Below are 19014 nucleotides of genomic sequence, written 5' to 3' on the forward strand. Positions count from 1 at the left end.
CTTATCGTGGACCAACCTTTCTTATCGTGGACCAACCTTTCTTATCGTGGACCAACCTTTCTTATCGTGGACCAACCTTTCTTATCATGGACCAACCTTTCTTATCCTGGACCAACCTTTTTTCTCGTGGACCAACCTTTTTTCTCGTGGACCAACCTTTCTTATCGTGGACCAACCTTTCTTATCGTGGACCAACCTTTCTTATCATGGACCAACCTTTCTTATCGTGGACCAACCTTTCTTATCGTGGACCAACCTTTCTTATCGTGGACCAACCTTTCTTATCATGGACCAACCTTTTTTCTCGTGGACCAACCTTTCTTATCATGGACCAACCTTTCTTATCATGGACCAACCTTTCTTATCCTGGACCAACCTTTTTTCTCGTGGACCAACCTTTCTTATCGTGGACCAACCTTTCTTATCATGGACCAACCTTTCTTATCATGGACCAACCTTTCTTATCGTGGACCAACCTTTTTTCTCGTGGACCAACCTTTCTTATCATGGACCAACCTTTCTTATCGTGGACCAACCTTTTTTCTCGTGGACCAACCTTTCTTATCATGGACCAACCTTTCTTATCATGGACCAACCTTTCTTATCGTGGACCAACCTTTCTTATCGTGGACCAACCTTTCTTATCATGGACCAACCTTTCTTATCCTGGACCAACCTTTCTTATCATGGACCAACCTTTCTTATCATGGACCAACCTTTTTTCTCGTGGACCAACCTTTCTTATCGTGGACCAACCTTTCTTATCGTGGACCAACCTTTCTTATCGTGGACCAACCTTTCTTATCGTGGACCAACCTTTCTTATCATGGACCAACCTTTTTTCTTGTGGACCAACCTTTCTTATCATGGACCAACCTTTCTTATCATGGACCAACCTTTCTTATCCTGGACCAACCTTTTTTCTCGTGGACCAACCTTTCTTATCATGGACCAACCTTTCTTATCGTGGACCAACCTTTTTTCTCGTGGACCAACCTTTTTTCTCGTGGACCAACCTTTCTTATCATGGACCAACCTTTCTTATCGTGGACCAACCTTCCTTATCGTGGACCAACCTTTCTTATCATGGACCAACCTTTCTTATCGTGGACCAACCTTTCTTATCGTGGACCAACCTTTCTTATCGTGGACCAACCTTTCTTATCGTGGACCAACCTTTCTTATCATGGACCAACCTTTCTTATCATGGACCAACCTTTTTTCTCGTGGACCAACCTTTCTTATCGTGGACCAACCTTTCTTATTATCGTGGACCAACCTTTCTTATCATGGACCAACCTTTCTTATCGTGGACCAACCTTTCTTATCGTGGACCAACCTTTCTTATCATGGACCAACCTTTTTTCTCGTGGACCAACCTTTCTTATCATGGACCAACCTTTCTTATCATGGACCAACCTTTTTTCTCGTGGACCAACCTTTTTTCTCGTGGACCAACCTTTCTTATCGTGGACCAACCTTTCTTATCGTGGACCAACCTTTCTTATCATGGACCAACCTTTCTTATCGTGGACCAACCTTTTTTCTCGTGGACCAACCTTTCTTATCATGGACCAACCTTTCTTATCGTGGACCAACCTTTTTTCTCGTGGACCAACCTTTCTTATCATGGACCAACCTTTCTTATCATGGACCAACCTTTCTTATCATGGACCAACCTTTCTTATCGTGGACCAACCTTTTTTCTCGTGGACCAACCTTTCTTATCATGGACCAACCTTTCTTATCGTGGACCAACCTTTTTTCTCGTGGACCAACCTTTCTTATCATGGACCAACCTTTCTTATCGTGGACCAACCTTTTTTCTCGTGGACCAACCTTTTTTCTCGTGGACCAACCTTTCTTATCATGGACCAACCTTTCTTATCATGGACCAACCTTTCTTATCATGGACCAACCTTTCTTATCGTGGACCAACCTTTTTTCTCGTGGACCAACCTTTTTTCTCGTGGACCAACCTTTTTTCTCGTGGACCAACCTTTCTTATCATGGACCAACCTTTCTTATCATGGACCAACCTTTCTTATCATGGACCAACCTTTCTTATCGTGGACCAACCTTTTTTCTCGTGGACCAACCTTTTTTCTCGTGGACCAACCTTTCTTATCGTGGACCAACCTTTTTTCTCGTGGACCAACCTTTCTTATCGTGGACCAACCTTTTTTCTCGTGGACCAACCTTTCTTATTATCGTGGACCAACCTTTCTTATCATGGACCAACCTTTCTTATCGTGGACCAACCTTTCTTATCGTGGACCAACCTTTCGTATCATGGACCAACCTTTTTTCTCGTGGACCAACCTTTTTTCTCGTGGACCAACCTTTCTTATCGTGGACCAACCTTTTTTCTCGTGGACCAACCTTTTTTCTCGTGGACCAACCTTTTTTCTCGTGGACCAACCTTTTTTCTCGTGGACCAACCTTTCTTATCGTGGACCAACCTTTTTTCTCGTGGACCAGCCTTTTTTCTCGTGGACCAACCTTTCTTATCGTGGACCAACCTTTTTCTCGTGGACCAACCTTTTTTTTTATTGACCAACCTTCATCGATACCTTCTATGACAAATGTCTCCCGGAACAATGCTCTGTGCATCTTCTACAACGAAGAAATTACTGATGAAGCTGCCAAAAGACTCGCAGTGAAACTTGATTCGCTCTGTGGGTTGGATATATGCTACGCCGAAGATCCAAGGAAACCGATGCTGCAAACAAAAGTGAAGATCAATGGCAACCCAGCTTATTATCATCGTTATGCCAATGACCATCCAGAACCAGAGACATCTGTGGATAAAGTGATACTTAGTAAGTGATTATGAATATTGTTTTGGCAAATCATGGCACACACCATGTATTAATGTTTATAACTTTACTAGAAAACCACAGCCAAGTTATTGATTATATGAATCAAGTGTATCTACCTAGTACACCACCTGATCAAGAACTTTTCGAGAGCAAGCTAATGTCAATGACGGAAATTTATTCAGAAATAATCCTCATCACAGATCTGTTTGATGACAAGTCCGTGAAATCGTTTTCTACTTGGTGTGGAACGGCCAAACTTAACTTTGTCAGTGTCGAACAACAGCGCAAGTATCAAAAAAATGAACAAAAGACAAGGCGTCGTTTGCTCTGGGTACTCAAGAAAGGATACCGGGGTAAGTATACTCTCGCAGCACGTGAACGTATATTCATATATTTATATATTTATATGCAGAACCGATAGCCAAGAAGATGTTGAATGTGGGCCGAGAACACAAAGCGCGAATTGAAGACTTAAAAAAGGATGAATATCAAGTAATTGGCTACGTACGCAAATCACCAGGAAAGGAGGATGCAAGTACGAGACTTCGACTCTTGGATTCGATGGTGGATAGACTGATCAAAGATTCTTCTGTGGACATGGTGTTCGCGTCGTACTCTTCTACATCCAAGCAACCATTTGCAGACCGTGACAGAACCGATCCCATCCATGTGCCAAAGACTTCGGGAAACACACAAGGTATTATATACAAATAAAAAAAAATTAACGCGTTTGCTTAGTCTAACATGCAATATAGACCTGTTGCGACTTTTGTCTACCACCAGCAAGCCAATCGCGATTGTCGCAATTGATTTTGCCGGACTAACTACTAATACAAATGACTTAATCCAGTGGCTTCGGTAAGTTGAATCGTATGGTACAAGTATATTTTAATGTACTCTATGTGAGTTTAATGTGCTCTATATAGGGATCACGAAATTGTAAAGATTGTGTTGATTGACAACATAGAGGCCCTCAATCAAACTTACACTTTCACCAGAGAGCAGCTTCTTACAGATATATTAGTGCTACAGCAATTTGATTCTCGCCCGGCTCCCATTGAAAGATCGTTAAAATCATGAATTGCTTTTGTATATCCCATTCTTGTCATCCTTTTTTTAACCTAGCTACCTGAATTATTCATTTTATGTGTTTGTTATACGATCCTCTTCTGAATAAACCACATACGTTAAAGTTGCTCTCTGTTGCGACATTTATCTAAGCATTTGTGAGAATGCCAAACAAAACCTTTAAAGTCACTCAGCTTCAAGCTATTAGAAGCCTCACTGATTCTCGTCATCAACGTCTCCTTTTCCAGGAACTTGTTGCGTTTTACTTTACTCTTAACAACTGACCAGAAGTGCTCGATTGGATTAAGCTCAGGAGAATATGAAGGCAAATAAGCACAGCGGTAACCTCGGGATATGATATATCTGGCTATATCTTCAGAAGTATGGATAGGGGCATTATCCATGACTAGATAATAGCCCTTCATGTGCGAATACTGGTCCATTCATCCATTGCAGCTTTTAGAAAACTAATATAATGTCCTGTTACTGTCCCTTTGCTCGTATGCACAGCGTCATCTCCTCGCTTTCTCTTCTTATTTGCTGGCGGTTGCGGAAGTCTCAGGCTGCATTTAATCAAGCCTGCAGCAGAAATCGCACCCAAGATGGTAGTTGTCTGTGCTCGTGTTTTGGGCACTCTGACCACTGCGGGTGAGCCTTTCTTTGACCAGGCCATACTACGTTTCATGTTAATATGAAAGGCAGATTCATCTAGAAAGACGCAGTTTCTCATAAAGTCCATGTCAGTTTCTCTCATTTACGAATCCAATCCAGGCGCTCTTTGATTTTTTCTTCGCTGTTCCTGTCTACAGGCTGAAACTGAGCTCTTTTGAGAGATAGATTGCAATGTTTTCTTATAAAATCGTACAGTGCTCTTGGATACCTTGAGTCCCGTGAATACCTGCCTCAGTTGTTCCATCACCTGTTCCAAGACGGTTGATGGGTTCTCATCAATACAATCTAGAATAACCTTTTTATGTGCTCCTCATTGAGAAGACGTGGTCGACCAGTCTTCTGACGTTTCTCGAAGATGCTATTAGGGTCTCTCTCATACTGTTTCGCCCATCTTTGTGCCGTACGAACGTGTATTCCCAACTGTTTTGCAGCGGTAGAAGCGTCCAGACACTTTTCAAACAATAGCTTGAAGAATCTCACTTTATCCTGATCAGTGTATAGTGTATAATTACGCTTGATCGATGTTTCTCTCATTGCAACGTCGGTTTCAGGCTCTACGCTATCTTCTATCTGCATGGCCTCTGTCTCATCTTCTTGACGCAGTTTAGACAAATACTGTGTATACGAGCTCAATGTTTCAAGACGATACTGCTCCTCATCAACAATATAATCCATAGGCTCGGGCCTGCCATACTCATAGACAACTGTTCCCTTTCCATCTTCGTACAAAAATTGAATGCTCATTATGACAAGAGGTTCCGGTGTAATTGTGGTAAAAGAAGAAAATCTGAGGTGAATAATCCTGGTGCGTTTTATATAGTCCGAGAGGACGCTAAGGTTTGTGCAACGACACATCCTGAAAATACGACATCTGATTTGTCAGCTTGGCGGCATTTATTTTTAGAACTCGCGACATTCACTCTTGGGCCAGTACGACATGAATTCACTTTACTTTCCGGAAAGACTGTATATAATCTGAGCACAAGTAAATATTTCATACTTTCAAACGAACGAGCGCATTTCCTTCAAACTCCCGCGTTTGCTCAGCATCTTAAAATATTTATTACATCCGATCGGAACAAAATGGGTGTCCAAGAAGTTTCGCTCGTGTTACTGAATTAGGCTATTTGAAAGAAAACTTATAATCTCAAAAGACAAAGTATCAAGCGTCTCACTGCCGTTTTATTGACATTTTCTTCATAGCAACAACAAGACCATTAGACTGCGTAAAGTGAAGCGCATTCTATCATATCCCATGTCGCAACCTTCTTCTTTTCTCCTAAAAGGAACTTTTTTTTTTAAAAAAAAATTAATAAACCAAAGTCCTGTTGTTAGGATAACTAATTTCCATAGAGTGAGCGCACACTTTGCAAACATCATGAAGGTAAGGGCCAGAACCCACGCATATCAATACTTTACTGTGAGTACTACCGCCTAATAGTAAAAAACATGCAAAGTAGAAGAGAGGATACAATGTTGGATACCTAGCGAAATTCTCCACCAAAGACCATGTTTTTTCTACCGAATGGAACATCGGCAAGCGCGGGATCGTCGTATCTCATGAGATCTTGGATACTCCTGTTTACAGTCTCAATAACGCTTTTACTGATCATAGATGCTTCATCCCAGATGATCAATCTTGCCAAACGTATAAGCTGCGCGGTATCGGAACGTGAAGTAAAGCTACACACTGTTGTTTCGTTGACCTCTAAAGGTATTTTGAGCGTTGAGTGTGCAGTTCGTCCACCATCGAGTAACAAAGCGGCAGTACCACTTGTAGCTACAGCGAGCGCAATATCTCCGCCACGACGAACATGTTGAAGGAGTGCATTGAAAAGATATGTCTTGCCAGTACCACCAGGGCCATCCACAAAATGCACCTTTGGCTGATTTGTCACTTGGCGTAAAGATGCATTGACTGCATCAAAAACAGATTGCTGATGTTCGTTGAAGTCTTGTTGAGCAGCAGGCGTCAATGCAAGTCGTTCCGCAAGTCGACGGTGCTCACGGATCAACAAATTCAAGAAGCGATCTTGACAATCCAGAGAGCACTAATTCAATATCCAAGAGGCCTTGGTCATCAATGGCATCCGTGATGGGCAAATTTGGATCGTTTAAATCTTGGCGAGCAGTGTACAGAAAGTCTTCAACCATGCTATCGCGATGACGAAGCCATAAATCATGTGGATCTTCGGGTTGACAGAAAGCCACAATGACTGCGAATAGGCGGCGAAGAGCATGAGATCGTTGATACGTTTAAGCTTGATTAAGGCATTGATGCCATTCTTCTTGTCCCGTCAACAGGCCACGTCTTCGTGCTGCTGCCTGGAATGATGGCATCAATACATTGTCTACTGTCCGCAAAAATTCAAAGCTGGTGGCACCGGCAACATAATACAGCAAAAGTCGAAGATGGAATTTCTCAACTTCGCGGGGGGAAACAACGTAGACACGACCGATCGTACCACCAAATCCTCGTTCACGTATTTTCCAGCGACGTGTGCGTTGAACAAATACAAACTGTTCCGGGAAATTGACGTAAAGAAGGTTAGCGGCAATGGTGTCGTCTGGGTTCTCTTGGTTGTACTGAAACCATGCTGTCAAAGTTGTTTCATGGACACGGCCTTCGATCACGTTCCCTGGAGTATCATCCTCATCAGAATGAACAGTTTGTTCATCTTCTAAGTGGACGGCCAAACGCTGGTGCGCAGGAGGGAGAACGAAAACAAACGCCAGCAACCCTCCGAAGCGGAAACATAGCGAGCGTCGAGGTGGGTGCGGATCTCGTCTATCGGTTCACCTTCATCATTGTTGTTACTCGTTTGGCGCTGTGACACTACAGCAGATGCACGATCGTGGCCTTTATAAACGTATTTGTAAACGTATTTGATGGATTGTATGGAGGAGCAGATTTCGACGTTGATGTGAGCATCATATTTAAACAAGTTATTGTTCACGAGGTAGATGAAACAGAATAAATGAGTTTTTTGTTCCTCTCAGTCTTTAGATAGCTTGTCAATAAATTGTATGCTACACCCTTTTCTTGCTTCTTTTCCACTATCTTTACTTTTTTACTATCTGATCCTCTTCCCTTATCGCAATGCCACCTAAAAAGTTACAATATACAATCAAATATAAGGATCATGAAATTTAACCTGAGAATTTCAGCACTGGGTACGAGCAAAAATGAAACAAAAACGGTGACGCAGTGCTTAAGAAAGGGAAGCCAGTTCTTGTTCCGGTGAGTAAGCGACGCGCACAGCCAGACGATGTGCAAACTGCATATGTGAGCGCTGAGAAACGACCTCGCACTGAGACCTCTTCTAGACCTACGACAAGTCAAGATGGTATGATGCATGTGTATATCATTCATGTAACATCTAATTATTAACAGTAATGTCGTTTAGCGTTTGCGTGGGATGATTACTGTATGCAGCGGAGTATGACGGTTATGACGACAGTGACAGAATATTCCTCTCACTTCGCCACCCACACGTACCAATCAAGGCCGCGTAGAGAGAGCCAAGGAAGCTTAGGGAGAACTAATGCCAAAGCTTATACAAGCTTATATTGTCTGTTTTGGGGGCGACGGTCCACAGTACAAAGCGACAAACCTCAATACCGCAGTAGAACCTTGTAATGGATGTGCCAAACCTAAATAGTGACGCGTAATGTTGATTGCGTGTACACGACTGGTACAGAGTGAATATGATCAGTATGCTATATGTTCCACATCATCCAGTCATTACAACTAAATAATCGTTCCGATATGTAGGTATACAAAAGGAAACGCTCATTCATTGCAAACAATGTTATCCGGATGAACCAGTATACTGTACCTTATGAGACATCATTTGCTTGCAGCATCACCTACGCAGCCAGAAATGGCGTTTCACCTTTGTGTTTTGGAGTTTTACGCGACGCTTCGAAGGTTTGGACACACAGCTGTCCAAGCATTTGGAAGCACCGTATCTCACGTTCATGATTTTCGTGTTATTAACGCACGAGGAACAATCATACAATGATTTAAACGGCACTCTAATTGCGATTAATTACGATGTGTTATAGAAGGATGAAACGTTGCGTAAAAATCTCGACCATGCGTTCTTTAAGTATTTAGAGATTACCACGCTAGTAGAAGAAGAACTGGTATCAAAAAATGAAAGGGCAAAAGAAGAATACGGATGTCCTGCGTGTCCTCCAGTAAGAGCATCCTTTATAGAAGTATTGTATGTTATGACATAAAGCTGATAAGCATTATATTCGTCGCTTAGAATCGAATGGAATGGATACGCTTTTGGACACGCTTTTTCAATAGAAAACTACATATTCTATATTATCACCATCTCACATCGTATCGTCGCTCTCCATTTTAATAATATTTATACAGTATATAACTTCTAAAAACATTTTTCTCATACTAAACTATAGTGTACCTGTGTAGTAATATGTGTAGCTGTATATTAGTTGTTTTGTTCATATAGCAATGCTGGTCTATTGTTTCCGCAGCAGCAGCAGAGCTGTTACCTCTTCTTCCATTCTCCATCGAGTAACGCTATAAGTGGAATAATGAGCAGAACACTTTAACAGGGTTTGAGCTCAACGCCCCATCTTTCAGCGCATTCTGGGATACAGGTATTATTATTATCAACCATTGATTACAAGATACATGCACACGGTTACGCGTCTTTTTCTACCTTATAAAACCTAGACAGTGCAACAGTGGTTAATATTCTTTGATCAATCCATTCTCAGACCAAAGTGTCGTATCGTTTGTTGGAGGTTCCAGAAAGTACCAAACCACTGATGCAGTTGAATTCAATACGCTGGGTAAGAATCAAAGTACACTGTTTGAATCGAACAGTAAAAGTAACTGCAGAATACAATGCTTATGTTACTGTTTATATTTTATGGTAGACACACCGTTGTTCTCGCTTTCGGCTGGAGATGATTCTGCTTTCGCTGTCGCTATTACTACTACTACTACTACTACTACTACTACTACTACTACTACTGCCGCTGAGGCCCAAACATAAAAAGAGCCAACAGCAACAACGGATCGTGTAGGCCAGAAGCGCGCTCGCCAGGCCGAATTCCGGAACATACAGACGGCTCTAATGACAAAGGCGCCAAAACGAGCCAGTCAGAAAACTAAAGCACAGGCAAGTCAGGGCAGAAATAGTATCACTTTTTTTTGCTACTAAGGTGATAGACACATACTAACATTTACTAATACTCTTTATGAAATCCTTAGCGTGTTTATTGGAAGGAAAAAACCCAAAACGAATGCAAACGGAAGGATCAGCGACATTCTCTTCGAAGCAGCAAGGGCAACAACAACTAGCAGCTCAAGAAACAACGGGTACACCTATGGTGAACGTAAGTCTGGAAGGGGTCTATTCGGATCGAAAAAGATAAAGTCATTATGTGATGCTTATTCTGATAGAATACTACTGCAGGCATTTCTTCCAGCGAGTCACCATCAACGTCACAAGAAACTCACCCTACTGCTATCGATACCTCAGGAACTCAAGTAAGTGCGCAACGAGCACTAAACGAACAACCATCAACATCAGCATCGCTGCCACTAGCCAGAAAGTGTGCTCAAGAGAATCATCATTGGAAATGCCAGAAAACCTGCCCTTGGACCACCCTTCGTAAGACATCCGGATCACGTCACAAGAGCTGGAACAAGAAAAGGCGTTAGTCAAGGAATGCTATGCCAGCCGTACTACTAAAACAATGAAATGGAAATATCATACTGCTTGGAAAAAGGACGAGACATGGGCCTGTTCAAACGATATTCGACCGCCGAAAGTTTACGCGCCAACCTGGGTTACCTTGTTCTCAATAAAAAAGAGCAAAACGAAACCATTAAACAATATAGCCTCTGCGTCACCACTACACTGCCCTTTTACCATCAATGAGAGCAAGTGAACAATTGCAGGTGTATAAGACAGTATCTCCTCTTTGCGACAAGGTAAAGCGTAACGGGTATTAGGTTGGTAGCATCTCAACCTTCTACGACAGAGTTCCATAAACGTTGCACGTAAGGATGTATTCTTCTTTGAAAGATCCAATACGATAATATAATATCGACGGCTTCTTTTGTTGTTCTTCTTGCCAATCCAAAAATGGCGAAATTATCGATGATAGCTCTGAGTACATTAATGTGCAACGACGCATAAGATATCCTACTGGCATAATGCCAGTATAATCTATGCTCCTCGGGAGCGGGGGACAATGATGAAGTTCCTGGGCTTACAATTTGGCCAATCAGAAGGTTGTATAACACTTCAAAATACTGGTGCATGACATTGCTGTATATTTAACTTGATCGCGTCGTATCACCATCATATGCCATTGTAGTGTCTCTAGTTGAAAGAACCAAAATTCATAATATCAACGACAATAATTGCAGGGGTTACAAAAAGGGTCATAGGTGCAAGGACATTACTTTCATGCAATGCCATTTGTTTATACAAGGTCCTTTATTTTGTAATGCGTAATGAATTTGGACATAACTGATACACGATTAATCACTTACGTTTTGTTTGATCACTGATAGAATGTTTGTATGGTAGACTAAGTAGTAGTATGCTCTGTCAAAAGAAGCAGTGTTTAAGATAAAGGGATCTTTTTGTGTGCGATAAAAAGGAGTCCATTCTCTATTTACCAGCAGTGGTCATTGATGAAACATGCTGCTGACGACACTAGTGAAATCTTCTGATTGATATGATCAAAAAGATTATATAAGTAGCATACTGCACAACTCATCGCGACGTTGGCTTTTCTTTCTGCTTTTCTTCGCGCTTGCCCCGCATTATTTTTTTGTGTTTTTGGCCTTTTGTACGTATGCATTCATCAACATTCTGTCATTGCAGTTGCTGTTTGATCTTCACGATTGGTGATTCTTTATTTGCAACTAATAATTTAACGTTCTTTTCGCTTTTTTCTTTGTAGTCTTGTCTCTCGCTCTGTCTCTCTCTCTCTCTGTCTCTGTCTCTCTATCTCTCTTTCTCTCTTTCTCGGGCACTGACCTGCACAGGGTAGCGCCATGTGAGTTGTGCTTTTATGCTGTGAAGCTGTGAGAAGTTGTCATTCGTGCGAGAATTATCAGTTCTGATAAATTTCTTCGTTGTTATAATCGGTTGCATAGCCCACTAGTAAGGAGCAGGGCTCTGGTTGAGTCCTGCGTTGCCCGGCGGCGCCTTCACTTAGGTAAGTGCACCTGGCACGACGACAATTTCTTATCAACGACTAAACCCTTTATGTATTACCGTTTAGTGAGGATGATGTACCCTGTAAGCAGTGTGCGTAGAAAGCCGTAAGTACTCTTGGGTATTTTTATGGGTTGTTACTTTTTTATTCAAAATTACTGTTATTAAGCCCAGACATGTCTTACAGGCCCAATGATGAACATGCGAAAATACCAAATAAGGTAAAAAGGTACCGAAGAAGGGAGACCGTAAAAAGGCAATGGTTACATTGTTCTCGCTTCGACCAATTATTCCGGGCATTCGGCCCAGCACATCGAATCTCATCACATAAAAAAGAATTACGTTAAATTAAAGATAGTGTGTGGATAAAGTGGCAATGTGTTTGTCGATGAGGGAACACACATATTTGCTTGTTTAGTGAAAGAAAACGAGAACTTGTGTGATAGGATTTTGTAATGGAAATTGTCAGCGTGAGAAACGGGGTAGCGGAGAAGTGCTGTACCCCACAATCACCCGCATACAGATATGCTATGCATCATATCATTACAAGCGAAGAAGAAAGACAACACAAGACATACCGCTTTGAATGGATGATGGCCGATAGTACAGATTCATGAATTTATATGCGCTGATATCAGGTTTAGAGACACCCGAGTTTGGACGAAGCGTGTCTAATGCTGTTGAAGATTTACATAATCCCGAAAGAGCCCTTACTGCTGTGCTCCCATATCTGGGAGTGAAAAAAAGGGTTGCTTGGATATCTTACTATACCCCTTGCAAAGTATACGCCTTAAATCAATGAAAGAGATAGATGCCATGATGGTTATGCTGCTGTAGAGTCGTCATCCGTAACCTCGCATTTGAGCATACGGAAACTAGAGATGAGGATAAAATAAATAATAAGGAACGGATGCTGATATTTCGTTCAGCTCATTATTTTCATTCAACTAGTGAATTTTTCGCACGATTGGAGTCATTAGCGATGGTCGCGCAAATGTTACTAATCCATAACTACTGCTTGCCCCCGCCAGCACCGTATATAATACGTCTTGGTTCCATTGTTTCCTTTCCCTTTTTCCTGTTTGCACACACACACCTCTTTCCATACACATATACACCAGTTCTCCTTCACCAACCTTCGTACACCATGCAAAAAGACGGCGACCTTAACAAACAAACGATCCCACTGCCAAATGCTGCACCTGGCGGAAGTGGTATGTGTGTCACGCATCATCTGCAGCATTATTGTGGGGGGAGGGGGAACAACTTGAGTCTTATTAATTCAATGTGCGCTGTTTAGCTGTACGCCGTAATGCTGCTTTCCCTGACCTTCTCGAGACCTTTACGCCCGGAATCAACAATATCTATGACCTTTTCTACCATGGTAATTTACTTTAGCATGTCATAAGTGTAAAATATCAAAGACTAGCAAAAAGTAAAAACGTCTGACGCTCTTCTTTCTGTCAATGTTGGTATTCAGGTTACAAAGTCTCCAAAGACAGACAGTGCATGGGCATTCGCCCCATTATTGACCCTGTCACTCGCAAACGCGCCGATCACTACGAGTGGGAAACCTTTGAACAAGTAAATCAGCGCATTACTTGGTTCGGCAGTGGTCTGTTGGACTTTTTCAAAAACGATTTGCAGTATACCCGACTTGACCAAATCCCACTGGGTATTTGGTCTGTCAACCGTCCAGAATGGCATATTGCCGAACTTGGCTGTGCCGCATACAACGAGTACATTGTTGCGTTGTACGATACGTTGGGTCCCGAGACGGTGGAATATGTGATCAATCACGCTGAAATCGAAACGGTGGTATGTTCCAAGGACCACGTGTTGGATCTTTTGAAGCTTCGCGAAAAGATCCCACAGCTCAAGGCTATCCTGTGCCTGGATCCGTTTTTGAATGCCGAGGAGGAGCGTGCTATTACGGGATGGGCCGTCGAAAAGGGCGTCAAGGTGGTCCAATACTCTGAAATTGAGGAGCGTGGCAAGCGAAACCCATTGCCTCACAGACATGCAAAGCGTGACGATTTGGCCTGTTTGATGTACACCAGTGGTACGACCGGCATGCCTAAGGGTGCCATGCTGACACACGGTAACTTGATTGCTGCTGTAAGCGGTTCGGTCCAGGCCAACCCAACTTTGCCAACAGATGTCGAATTGTGCTATCTTCCCTTGGCTCATATCTACGGTCGTCTGGTTGATTTGGTCCTCCTTTGTGGCGGCGGCTCTTTGGGCTTCTTTAGCGGCACCGTAGAAACCTTGATGGAGGACATGCTGGTTCTGAAGCCTACGACATTCCCAGCTGTACCTCGCTTATTGAACCGTATCTATGCCAAGATTGCCCAGGTTGCTCAGGAACCAGGACCGAAAGGCGCTTTATTAAGATGGGCTATCGAGACCAAGCTCAAGAATTTGCAAGAAGGACGTGGCTATGAGCATCCAGTCTTGGATCGCCTCTTGTTCAACAAGATCAACAAGCAGGTGCTTGGTGGCAATGTGCGTTATATTATTAGTGGCTCTGCACCTATTGGCGTTGATGTACTGCAGTTCTTGCGTGTTGTCTTTTCCTGCGATATCCGTGAAGGCTATGGTGCCACCGAGACTGCCGCTGTCTGCTCTATGACCATGCACGCTGATAGCCGTGCTGGCCATGTTGGTCGCCCTGCTGGATGTAACGAGCTCAAGTTGATTGATGTACCTGAGATGGACTACTTGTCGACCGATAAGCCGAACCCACGTGGTGAAGTGTGTATCCGTGGACACAATGTAATCAAGGGCTATTATAAGGACGAGGAAAAGACGCGCGAAGCATTCGACGATGAAGGATGGTATCATACGGGTGATGTGGGCATGTTCGACGAGCGTGGCAGTCTTATCTTGATCGACAGAAAGAAGAATATTTTCAAGCTGGCCCAGGGTGAATACATTGCACCTGAAAAGATTGAAAACATATACGCCAAGCATCCTATTGTCGCCCAATTTTATCTTCACGGCGACTCGCTTCATCACTCGTTGGTTGGCATCGTCGTCCCTGATCCAGAAGGACTGGCTGATTTGGTCCGATCTAAGCTTCCTTCGTTATCCGGTTTAAGCTACCACGAGCTTTGCAACAACAAGCAAGTAACCAAGGCAGTGTTGGATCTGTTGACGCAAGTTGGCAAGAAGGGTGGTCTGCGTGGTTTCGAGTTTGCAAAGGCCATCCGTTTGGTGACAGACCCCTTCTCCATTGATAACGGTTTGTTGACTCCTACTCTTAAAGTCAAGCGTCCGCAGGCACGGAAGCACTATGAAGTACAAATCGCTGAACTTTATGAAGAACTGGGTGCGGCCGATGGTTCGACGGCTGCTACTGCCAGGTTGTAAAAGCTATAAATAAAAGGAAATACCAGTCGAGCTGCTACAATAAATCACCAAGAAGATAAATTTCTTGTTATATTGTTAAATACAAGGTTTTAAAATGCATTGAATATGTTACCTGCTTCTACAGTATTTTAGATGGTGCGATATTATGGGTTCCCATTTGACAACTGTTTTTCTCTGTTTATTGCGTATGTCGCACGGTGACTGTAAAGGCTACTGCTTAGTAAAGATATGTTCTTGTTTACTATCTGACCACATTGAATTTACCACAAAGATTGTGACACCAAGACCGTGAATATAGCGGGTGTCTGCATAAAACACTCGTCTATAAACAACGGCAGCAGAAAGCACATTCGTACTGCCGTCCAGTTTTATAGAACAATATTTGCCTGTTGTGTATATGAAAAAAGCAACCGTAAATCCCTGTTGATCCACCTAGTCTGGTATACCACGCTAAAAGACCATATCATTTCTTTTTGTTTGTAATTACATATACGTTTTATTTTTACATGAAAATGAAATTATGTGAATATAATTTAAAATAAAGAATTGGGAGGGTTTGTGAGATGGAAGAAATACATTAGGAACGAGAAAAGGAACGAGAAGACGAGACAAGGTAGGAGGAGGGGAAAAAAGGGTAACAAATGATACATCTACATCTAGAATAAATTGAAATAATGCTTTTTTTACGGCTCATACAGCTCGCCCTTTTCGCGGTACCGCTGATGGTTAAGAACCGACATGTCATTAGTAGACAAACCATCGTTAATACTATCGCCACCGACAATAACTGCAGAAGGATTTTGATCTTCCTCCTTTTCGTCATCAGAATCAAAGTCATGGTCATCCATGCGCCATGGGATAGGGTTACCGCGAGCCTTGCACCAGAGGTAGCGCATCCAGTGAGGCATGAATGAGCGACTGAAAGCGGCAGTCCACCAGTTTTCGCGCAGCGAATAGTCAGGACGGATGCGGCCGAATGTTGCCTTGTCAATGAGATAAATGACACCGTTGATAATAACGTAGCTGATGATACCGCCAATAAGACCGTATGCAATCGAATAGGTGAATGGCATGACAGTGATGGTGATGAATGCAGGAATAGCATCACCAGGATAATCCCAGTTGATGTTGCGGACACCGGCAAGCATCATGCTGCCTACGATAACCAAGGCACTTCCGGTGGCCCATGGAGGGAAAGACGCAAAGATAGGCGAGAAGAAAATGGAGATAAACATGCCAAACGCGACGGTAATGGCTGTAATACCAGTACGGCCACCTTCGGCGATACCAGCGCCGGATTCGACATACGCTGTGCAGGGCGAGCTACCGAAGCAGGCACCAACAATGACACTGATTGCGTCAGACAAGAAAGCATAAGTCGAGTGTTCGAAATCACCACTTTTGTCGGTGAAACCACCATAGCGAGCCATGGAATACATGGTGCCAGTAGTATCGAGAATATCGACATACTATGTAACACAAAGTGGACCAAACATGTGAGTTTAAAGTTCTGTACATCCTCTTCGCTTAATAAGATTATTACCAAAAAGGTGATCAATGCGATCCAGATCTCTCGAGAAGTAAGATCAAACTCGAATTGTGCCAGAATGCTATAAAAAAAAATACGCGTGTCAATTTTCCGTGTCCCATCGTAATAACAAAAACAATGAAACTTTATGACATACTTGTCCAGTGAATGAACCGTAACGACCTGTTTAAAATAATCGAACATGGCTTGACCGCTCTCAGTGTAAGGGAAGTAGGTAACGGCACTTACACGGGGCCAGGAGGTGATGGAGATGAACACAATGCCGATCAAAATAGCACCGGGAATGCGATACATCATCAATATAACCATGATAATCAATCCAAGGATACCCATCCAGGTATGTGGCGATTCCATAGTATGGCCGGTACATGCACCCATTTCATCCTTGGCCCAATCAGGACAAGCACCTACAGGACACATCATTTCGTAATTAGTCGAAGATATGGAAGATATTGCAATGAGAGAAGTTGTAGCTAACGTACCCAAGGAAACTAACGTTGAGGTATCCAACCCAACAAGACCGATACCGGCAGAGGATTGTAGACCAATAAAGCACAGATACATGCCGATGCCACAGCCCATGGCAACCTTGATACTCATGGGTATGATTCGTGCAAGCCATTGACGGATACCAAATACGGACATGAGGAAGAAAATACATCCTTCAATAAGGACAGCAGCCAATGCAACCTTATAAGGCGTACCACCAGTACCGTGGTATCCGACAACGTTGTAAGTGAAGTAGGCATTAAGACCCATACTATATGATTTTAAGAACACAAATAATTGAAGGTCGTTGTTAGCAAACACTTGGTGCTAACCAAATGTTCTGGCAAATTTTTAATATTTACCCAGGAGCAAGGCCGAGCGGAAGATTTGCAAAGACGCCAATGAGAACTGAAGCGATCATGGAAATAATAGCAGTGGCCATGATCATGTCCAGCTTTAACGAGAAAATACAGTTCGAATATTCGGCATTGTTGTCGCAAACAGGATCTTCGGGCGTGCTGTCACAGACACAATTACCACCACTTTCGCTGATAATGGAGGCATTGACAGAAATAATGTATGCCTAAAGAAATCAACATCGTTATGTATGAGTTATCGTCAAATGGCAGAAGTTAAGGCACAAGACACGTAGTAGTCGGTTGTATGTACCATCGCAAAGAAGGTGGTAAGGCCGGCTCTAATTTCTGTCAAGAAACGGGTGCCTTTACGTTCTCGGTAGGCACCGGAGCCTTCAAGCTGAAAGTATCGGCCAACTTTAGACTTGGCGACACTGTTGTTAACGGTATCGACCCAAGTCATTGTTCTTTTCGTCTTGTCGTCGTTAATAAATAAAGGGTTGTTGGTTTTGTTGCTGTTGTTGTAACAAGAGTTTATATAAGGTAAGAGAGGGGAGGTTACCCTCTTTTTTTTTTTTGGTCACAAAAAAGAAGTTGTGGAGGAACAAAAAACCCAAGTATGCGAATGAAGGCTCGTAGCGCTCCTTTTTTCAATGTTTTACTACTCAGAAAACTTTTCCTTCCAGAGGTGCTGTCTTTTGTCTCAATCGACATGTCATCGCTCTCCGACAAACCAATGATAAGTGATTTGTCCGTGTACCCCGTTGAACCTTTGCTGTGTTTGGTTTATCGAAAAAGCCGCAATTCCATTCTTTTTTCGATGATGCCCTCATGTTTGGTTGGTTATGTGTCTGTGCTGCACAATGTAAATCTGCTACCCTAATACTCTAAACATTCACGCGCATGCTTGGGTAAAATATATATCGCAAGCTTATCTCCGACTGGAAGCAACATAAATCTTGCGCAAGGTCTGACAAGGGAAGCGGCGAGGTTTGCTGTGTTCGCGAAGATCGGTAGTACATTGTGTAGACAGCATATCTCTCTTATCGCCTTCCAACATTCTTTTTCTCTGTACCCACGCACTCACAATAGTACTTATTATCTCTTTTTGGCACCCTTTGATAGCCAATTTTACCTGATCTTATCTTTGGCAATTTACTATTATCTCTTATACTACTTACTTTGAAATGGTAGAAAATGGACCGTGCCTTTGATGAGGACTACGCTTATCTCTTGGCAAGAAGGGTTTGTATATTGCCCCCGCTCGCCCAATGTGCCCTTCTCAGATAATTTGCTGAGAAGCAAATAAAGACCTGTTGCACAGAGCGTCCCTGCAAATCACTGTTTATGGTACATTACTACGTTGCTCAACAATCACGAATGATAGATGCACGTACACAAAAAACTATATAATCTTTCTCAAAAAGATCAGATGATCTAGGGCCTGTCATTTACCCTTTTGTGTT

The 19014-nt window shown here is 42.7% G+C and overlaps 7 protein-coding genes across 7 annotated transcripts; 6 read left to right on the forward strand and 1 right to left on the reverse strand.

Moving 5' to 3' along the window:
• Window positions 1–2578: 2578 nt before the first annotated feature.
• Window positions 2579–2830, forward strand: BDB00DRAFT_773951 (uncharacterized protein; the record flags this gene model as incomplete). Its single annotated transcript, XM_053120124.1, has 1 exon — window positions 2579–2830. The coding sequence occupies one exon, from the start codon at window positions 2579–2581 to the stop codon at window positions 2828–2830; it is 252 nt and encodes an 83-aa protein (XP_052973953.1).
• Window positions 2831–2979: 149 nt separating this feature from the next.
• On the forward strand, window positions 2980–3902 carry BDB00DRAFT_773980 (uncharacterized protein; the record flags this gene model as incomplete). Its single annotated transcript, XM_053120126.1, has 4 exons — window positions 2980–3175; window positions 3343–3519; window positions 3578–3680; window positions 3749–3902. The coding sequence occupies 4 exons, from the start codon at window positions 2980–2982 to the stop codon at window positions 3900–3902; spliced, it is 630 nt and encodes a 209-aa protein (XP_052973954.1).
• A 1266-nt stretch (window positions 3903–5168) lies between these two features.
• BDB00DRAFT_890821 (uncharacterized protein) lies at window positions 5169–5824 on the forward strand (the record flags this gene model as incomplete). Its single annotated transcript, XM_053128472.1, has 1 exon — window positions 5169–5824. A coding segment is annotated over one exon (516 nt), but the record flags the coding sequence as incomplete, so codon positions are not given.
• Window positions 5825–8721: 2897 nt separating this feature from the next.
• BDB00DRAFT_792454 (uncharacterized protein) lies at window positions 8722–10877 on the forward strand (the record flags this gene model as incomplete). The annotated part of the gene is made up of 8 exons (XM_053121119.1): window positions 8722–8765; window positions 9047–9111; window positions 9318–9392; window positions 9817–9941; window positions 10009–10095; window positions 10154–10219; window positions 10450–10542; window positions 10752–10877. The coding sequence occupies 8 exons, from the start codon at window positions 8722–8724 to the stop codon at window positions 10875–10877; spliced, it is 681 nt and encodes a 226-aa protein (XP_052973956.1).
• Window positions 10878–12810: 1933 nt separating this feature from the next.
• BDB00DRAFT_964705 (uncharacterized protein) lies at window positions 12811–15253 on the forward strand. Its single transcript, XM_053129772.1, has 3 exons — window positions 12811–12996; window positions 13083–13166; window positions 13263–15253. The coding sequence occupies exons 1-3, from the start codon at window positions 12930–12932 to the stop codon at window positions 15152–15154; spliced, it is 2043 nt and encodes a 680-aa protein (XP_052973957.1). The 5' UTR covers window positions 12811–12929; the 3' UTR covers window positions 15155–15253.
• Window positions 15254–15621: 368 nt separating this feature from the next.
• On the reverse strand, window positions 15622–18172 carry BDB00DRAFT_852318 (permease family-domain-containing protein). Its single transcript, XM_053125555.1, has 6 exons — window positions 17862–18172; window positions 17555–17775; window positions 17186–17463; window positions 16840–17110; window positions 16698–16764; window positions 15622–16623 (listed from the first exon to the last, which is right to left on the reverse strand). The coding sequence occupies exons 1-6, from the start codon at window positions 18009–18011 to the stop codon at window positions 15838–15840; spliced, it is 1773 nt and encodes a 590-aa protein (XP_052973958.1). The 5' UTR covers window positions 18012–18172; the 3' UTR covers window positions 15622–15837.
• A 1-nt stretch (window position 18173) lies between these two features.
• On the forward strand, window positions 18174–18431 carry BDB00DRAFT_852322 (uncharacterized protein; the record flags this gene model as incomplete). Its single annotated transcript, XM_053125556.1, has 1 exon — window positions 18174–18431. The coding sequence occupies one exon, from the start codon at window positions 18174–18176 to the stop codon at window positions 18429–18431; it is 258 nt and encodes an 85-aa protein (XP_052973959.1).
• Between the last annotated feature and the right edge of the window lie 583 nt (window positions 18432–19014).

This window comes from Zychaea mexicana (assembly GCF_025766255.1).
Source record: "Zychaea mexicana strain RSA 1403 chromosome Unknown BDB00scaffold_129, whole genome shotgun sequence".
Lineage (NCBI taxonomy): Eukaryota > Fungi > Mucoromycota > Mucoromycetes > Mucorales > Lichtheimiaceae > Zychaea > Zychaea mexicana.